The following is a 7,052-nucleotide window of genomic DNA, read 5'->3' on the forward strand; positions in this document are numbered from 1 at the left end:
TTGTTGTTGTTATATATATATATATATTTTTTTTTTTTTTCTAGGCCGGCCCTCATATATAAAAAAAAGGGCAAAAATGCAAAAGAATTTATGGTGATTCGGAATATTGAAATTTATAGTTCGAAATCGTTAAATTGCAAACTGTTTGCATTTGTGTCTCACCTAATGAGTTAATCCAATGGCTCTAGTATCTAGAGTTTCAATATTTCGGAGCACTATAGAATATAAAATACTTTCGAAGAGTAGAGTGGGATGTGTTGGGGAGGTTTAGGGCAATAAATGCAAAAGAATTTATGGCTCTAGTATAAAATACTTTCAATTACAAGCCTCAGATAGGTAGAGTCATTCCTTTTGCTAGCTTTGGAGTTTAGCTTTTCTTTTAGGATATTGAAATTTGATGGGCGAAGTGTTCTGCAACGCTAATTTGAAGCTCGAGAAAGTTTAGCTCCTAATGGTACCTCCCTGAGGAAACAGAGGTTTACTCTGCCATTTTTAGGTTGTCTTCTATAGGTTGTAGGTATGTATTTCACAATTATAACAAAGTTGCTCACAAGTTTCTTATTTTAGGAGCGCAGTAGCGAAAATAGTTGGAGCGTTTCTTTATTTTTTATTTTAAGCTTCTCCCTATATTTTGTCTAAGGAGCTCAAATAGAAAACTCATTGGAGATGCTCTTACCAAACAACATTCATTTTTTTCACTTGTACTGTGCTAAGGCTCCTGTGAGGTAAATCAGGTAATAGGATCCTGTTTTCTTTTCTCAGGTTCAAGATATCTCAAAACTTGACTCCAATTTTTGAAGTTCCATAACCTATTGAAGAGCCCTCCATTTATGGAGCTCTGCAGTTGGAGGAGAGAAAACACTAACAGTACTCCACTAATGAAGAACAAGTCTAACCATGTACACTGGCATGGATGAGGATCAGCTAACAGTAAAAGTAGCTCATAGCGATCTTGTACCTGCCATAATTGACTGGAAAGAATCGTTTATATAATAAGTCAAATTAAAATTCCACCCACAACTTGGTTTTCCTTCCTTTTCTTTTTTCTAGCAGCACAATATAAGGGCATACATTCCTTTCTAAATCTTACATTTGACTTTACCATTCCTATTTATGAAACAATCATGTGGAACTATATCCTAAATCCAGCCATGTTTTCTCTGCTCCAATGTTGCATTTGACAGAAATGCATTTCCGCTGGCTGCCCAGTCAAAGTGAGAAAATAGCAACACCATTTCCTGGCACCATGGTAGATATTTCAACTTGTAAAGCTATCCAGCATCAATATGATGCCAAATCTTCTAAAACTCCACCTACTCTTGATCACCGAGGTTTCAAGAGGCTACTGGCAAAACCACTTCTACGTTATGTGCCATTGACTTTGAGTATTAGGAATGGATTCATTTACTCTTTTGTTTCCGGGGGCTTGTCCTCTGCAGAAATGTGCATAAAGCAAAAGTAACAAATGTTTATATAAAAAAGACCTCGATGAACATGGACATAGTATTACTTCAGAATGAAAGTAGTATGAAATAATGATGTAAACACTAATGACAAATATATATGCCTGAAAAGTGATTTTCCACAAAAGAACATGCATATAGGAACAAGTAGACAATATGCAAATACCCTGTCTTGTATGATAGATAAAGGTGATTCCAGCATAATGTCTCATAACTGTTTATATGCTTTTAAAAGAACTTGTTGATAGCAATTCAGAGGTGAACATCCTCGTATATTCATAACTAATCAGGCCCAAGGCATTCACAGAAAATCTAAAGACACTTCCAAATCTTATAAAGGGATAAACAGTAAAAAGAGAGGTAATAACTCACGTATTGCAGTAGGGTCTATATGTACAAAGAAACTTGCAGCAACAATAATGTAACAAAGAATGAGCATTATTCCTTTAAAGTAGTTGGAAGTTCCCTCCTGCAAGTTCAAATTCAATTCACATGAGTAAAAACACAAAAATAAATCTCTCTACATGATGGAAACACCACAAACCCAAAGATTGATGGGCTTCTGTGTGTATAGAGTATTCAATGCATGTATTGTTATTGGATGTCATTTTCACAATTTATCTTTAATACTCCCCTACTGACATGAAAGTAAGAAACTCAGTGACTATAAGGTTTCAAAACTGGCCATTCATATCTCAAAGAACTTCCATGTACCCATGCTTATTTCGATCTTTCCTTACACAAGCTGCCATTTACATACAAAAGCGGCAAAGGAAAAGTGGTCAAGGGACTAACCTGTAGCATGAAAGCTACCACCAGAACGGTTATGAAAAGCGTGGCTGTCTCAAACAGTTGGAAATTCAAGTCCATAGGGACCCCCATTATCCACCCAACCATCACACAAAAGGGAATCTAGAGCAATAGCAACAACATTAGTCAACCACGACATCAGAATGTATAGGTTAGTTGCAATCCATATAAGGTTTGGTACTTACTCCAAACATAGATATCTGGGTTGATGAACCTATGGCCACTCCCAAAGTAATATCCTACATGATACGTGGAGTCAAGGTCAACAACAAGAGGATGATCTGTCATATACATGATTGTATGATGATACCAATAGGACAACCACTTACAAGCTTGTCTTTCATGGCAAACATAACAGCACCTGCATGCTCTGCTGCGTTCCCAACAATTGGGAGCAAAATAACACTGATAAATGCTACAGGAATATTCAGTGCAACAGACGCACCCTGAAAAACATTATTGTCCAAAGAGCTTCCTCATTAGAAAAAACCATATAAAAAACTTATCAAAAATATGAACTTGTCATACATCTAAAAGGACTAAAAACAATATCCAAACTCTAGTAGGATAATAATATCTTCTACAGGAAGTATTACCTCTATCGCGTTAACTAAATATTCTGAAAGGATTGAAATCCATGCAGTTAGAATAGTGAGCCAAATTATGGATTCCCACTTAGAGATTTCAGGAACCTCCTCATCATCATCACTGGCGTCACTGTGAATCTCCTCCCCCTGCTTTTATACCAAATTTTACATGATATCAGAACACATGAAGGAGACATTGCACAAATGTTTGGAGAGAGCAGAACAGCCATTTTAATTATTTCATTGCTTATCATTCTTCTGCCACTGCCACTGCCACTGAGCATAAAACCAAACCTCACTTATGTTGAGCCAATAACATATTCATTATGAGACCCAAAAAAAGAGAAAGGCTTTTATTCTCATATGGTATGGTTCACTGGAAGAATGAGTTAAAAGTTGCTCAAGCAAATCATACCAGCAAGAGTCATTCTGTATCCAAAAACAATACATTCTCTAAAGCATTTGCAGTGAGGAGAAGATGAATTTTATGGAATTTCCAATGGTTATGCTTTGTTCATATCCAATTTCATCCCACAGTAGAATATATAAAGTGTAGAAATTAGTAATGTAGTATATAAGGTCCTTCATCGACGGATCCCAAAAAGAAAGAATTAAATAAATAAATGTTTCCGTTTGGAACCAACCTCATCAACTGGGACATATAGACTCCGCTGGCTCTTCAGCTGAAAAAACAGATAGGAAGCATATGCCACAAGCATAATGCAGCTAGTAAACCTTGAAAGGGCTAGTGCAGACTTCCCAAAGTGCAACTCTGTGTGAGTAGTGTGAAGTAAAGCTGGAAGGAGAAGACCCATTACTGCCATCAACAGCAATCCCGAGTTCACGGCAGCAGTTGGCTGGGAATATAGAAAACTGTAGGTTTTAGGTCACAAAAAGGTATAGAAGATAAAGAAAACAGAATAGAAAATAAGACCAACTAAACACAGTTCCCTTTTCTCAAAGATTAACCACACTTGTCCGTAAACAAGAACATACCTTGTTGAACACTTGTGGCCTCTTAGAAAACACAAGTCCACCAGCAAAGAATGCACATCCAAGTACTAGCAACATGTTTGACAAGATTGAGCCCAGTAAAGATTGTTGAACAACGCGAATCATGCCATTTCTCAAAGCATATATTGAGATTATCAATTCTGTGGCATTTCCAAAAGTGGCATTTAGAAGGCCTCCAACTGCAAATTTTCAGGAAGACATAATCAGAGCCATGGGTTTAAATTTTCAGATAAAAAAAAAGGCTGCTAATTCTAAAGTTAGTGCTATCAAATGGCTGAAAATCATCCATTTCTAACTATTATTGAAATTAAGGAAATGTTAAAACCATACTAACAATCATACATTACTTCAACTCTGCATAATGATTTCTGTTTTCTTCATAGGATTTCACATTTTCCATATTGAGTAGGGGTTTTTTTTTTCTTTATTTGAGTTAGGGTTTTTAATGCATAGCAAAATCCTAAGAAATTTTTTAACAGATTTTAAATTACATTATGTCAATTGCTTTTACCAATATGCAAATCAAGAAACAACACATGTGATCCAGATAGGGTATTGGCAGGATGAGCACTTGGTTATATGTTGCTACAAGAATCACAAAAATTTTGTTCTTCATATCCAGTTCAATTTTTACAGGGTTGAGAATGAAGCTTAAAAGTTTTATGAATACTTAAGGAATGTGGATTAACCAGTTGACTCCAAACTTTAAGCTTTCATAGAAGGCAAAGATGGCGTGAAGGGGAAAATAAAACAGCAATATAGAGGATAGCTACACAATTACCTGTAGGTCCTGTGTAGCAAGCCAGCTGCCTGCATTAAAACCAGCCAAACTGTATTAGATACTCATTATTGCACACAGATTGCAAGGTTAGTATGCCAGGCTACAATACTATAAATAATATTGTTACTCAAATGCTGAAGCTGACTGAAAATCTACTCAAGTTAAGGCTGTTGATGATTCCCTTCTGAATTAGATTTTGGGACCTATAATCAGCACTCACACAGCCCAGTCCTATTTTCTGAAGGAAGTCCTGAACATTTTCTTGTGAAATATAGAAATAAAGAAGAGAATGGAAGAAGTCATACTCTGTAGCATATCCTAACCGCTCGGCCAAAGGTATGATGCCCAACAAGCTTAGAAGGAAGACCCAGCCCTGTCATGCACCTAATTAATACATATACAAACATATAATCCAAAACATACATACCCAGAAACTGATTTAGGCAACTCACATGATGGCCAGTCAAAGTCTGAACTAAGATTGCTAATGGGCCAAAAGGCATGAGCAAGTTAAGTCTTGAAGAGAAAACTACAGTTCTGATGCTATGAACCACAGTATTCCTCATGACCTTGCGATTAAAGCTTCCTGAACCACTAGAATATAGAACTTTGAGGGGAGCCTCATCCGAAGATTTTTTCTCAGGAGCTGCAACTAAGCCCTGATCATCATATCCCAATATCGACTTGAGCTCCATCGACCCCATCTGAAGAACCAAAATCTTTGTAAATCATAAATTCTCACTACCAATAGCCAATGCCTAGCTCTAATGATGAATAAGAACCTGACCTCAACTTGCGAATGTAATTTAACTGTGGCTGGATCCTTAACCTTGTCAATTTCCATGGGGTGGTAACACAAAGCTATGCCAATAAATCAACAAGACTCCCATCTCCAAACACGGGCATTACTGTTTCATCACAGTTATCCACAATCAACACATACTACATATATCATGGCACAAATCAAGAATTGGATTCCAAGGACTTGATACATTTTTTATAGCCTACCAAATGGACTATACATACATATGTTCCCTTGCCTGTTTCTAATAAAACCCATACAGATTGGAAACAAAATGAATTACTCAACCCCAATGTAAATTCTTTACCCGATTCTAACACAACCCAGATGAAAATTGGACAACAGTTTCTCAACCCCAGCATACATTCTTTACCTGATTCTACAAATCCCAGATGAAAAATTGGATAGCTGCATCAATCTGTCAACCCAAAATTATGCTCTTCACCTGATATTAATAAAACCCGGATCAAACTTTGGATAACAGCATGATTATCAACCCCAATGAATCTAACAAGAACATGAACTAACCTTGGGCAATCAATGGAGTATATATATGTATAATATACGTGCATGTAACCCAATAAGAGTTTTGTGGGGTTTGGTTTGGGTTACACCAGCAGATTGTCCAAAACTGAACCAAAACAGAAGAGAAAGAGTTTGATGTTTGTGTGGAAAAACAGATCTGAAATCCCTCCCAAGCTAAATAAACAATGGAGGGTTGGTTAGAAGAAGGTAGTTATCAAGTGGTTTTCTGATAAATGGGGAAAATTAAAAACAGTGTGAAAAACAAACATGTGAATGGGTTGGATCCCCAGCCACTCGAAGACCCCGCCATTATCGCCCTAACGATTTCACAAACGCATTGCGTCGATCTATTCCTATTTTCAGACATGCGAAGCACATTACTTTCTTTCTTTCCTCGTTTTCTTTCATTAATTCAATGCTTTTCTAATGGTCGACTGAACCTTTCCCTGTCCATTGGACAAAACACGTTGGGTGTGCTTTACGTAGTTGCCTACCAACGACCATCCCCGCGTTTTTTTTTTTTTTCCTTTTTTTTTTCTTCTTTTTTTCTATTAGTTTTTTTTTTTTTTTTTTTTTTTTTTTAATTTGTTAATCACACGGTGTCCTCAAAAGCTTTATAAATCCAGAGACTAATCCGTGCTCGGAGATCTTGTCAGAACGCTTCTCCCCCCTAGCCACCAAGAATATATTGAGATTTAACTCTAATAAGCGTCGGCGAGATTCGAACCCGGGTGTGGAGGTTCCATTAGTTACTCCAATTAGTCACAAAAATGTGTAATTTCTCATACACAAAGATTTATCTTTTTTTCATAGCTTCATAATAACAAAAGGCAATGTAAATGCGTCTATTAATTTTTCATAAAGCACATGATGTATTAAAAGCGTCCATTCATGTATCCTCTTCTTCGGTTTGGCTAATAATTAATATTCGAGCATTTAAATCTTATGTTGAAAGAGAATGAGATGTCTCCCTTAAAAGCTAAAGGTTTAGCATAAATGGATGGACCAACATCACCTTTTGTTGTATGATTGTATGTGTCCACATTTTTGTTCTTGTAGCTTGATTCATA

The 7,052-nt window shown here is 36.5% G+C and overlaps 1 protein-coding gene across 2 annotated transcripts; it reads right to left on the reverse strand.

The window, feature by feature from the left end:
• Window positions 1–955: 955 nt before the first annotated feature.
• On the reverse strand, window positions 956–6,400 carry LOC112185546 (vacuolar cation/proton exchanger 3). 2 transcript variants are annotated; one of them, XM_040515707.1, is made up of 14 exons: window positions 5,986–6,400; window positions 5,831–5,902; window positions 5,443–5,563; window positions 5,108–5,359; window positions 4,961–5,028; window positions 4,656–4,684; window positions 3,857–4,053; window positions 3,505–3,717; window positions 2,870–3,007; window positions 2,603–2,719; window positions 2,459–2,512; window positions 2,259–2,375; window positions 1,836–1,932; window positions 956–1,433 (listed from the first exon to the last, which is right to left on the reverse strand). In XM_040515707.1, the coding sequence occupies exons 3-14, from the start codon at window positions 5,497–5,499 to the stop codon at window positions 1,405–1,407; spliced, it is 1,368 nt and encodes a 455-aa protein (XP_040371641.1). In that variant the 5' UTR covers window positions 5,500–5,563; window positions 5,831–5,902; window positions 5,986–6,400; the 3' UTR covers window positions 956–1,404. The 2 variants fall into 2 exon arrangements, with proteins under 2 accessions (XP_040371641.1, XP_024179572.1); XM_024323804.2 differs by having other exon boundaries at window positions 2,870–3,010; window positions 5,986–6,398.
• Between the last annotated feature and the right edge of the window lie 652 nt (window positions 6,401–7,052).

This window comes from Rosa chinensis, chromosome 2 (assembly GCF_002994745.2).
Source record: "Rosa chinensis cultivar Old Blush chromosome 2, RchiOBHm-V2, whole genome shotgun sequence".
NCBI lineage: Eukaryota > Viridiplantae > Streptophyta > Magnoliopsida > Rosales > Rosaceae > Rosa > Rosa chinensis.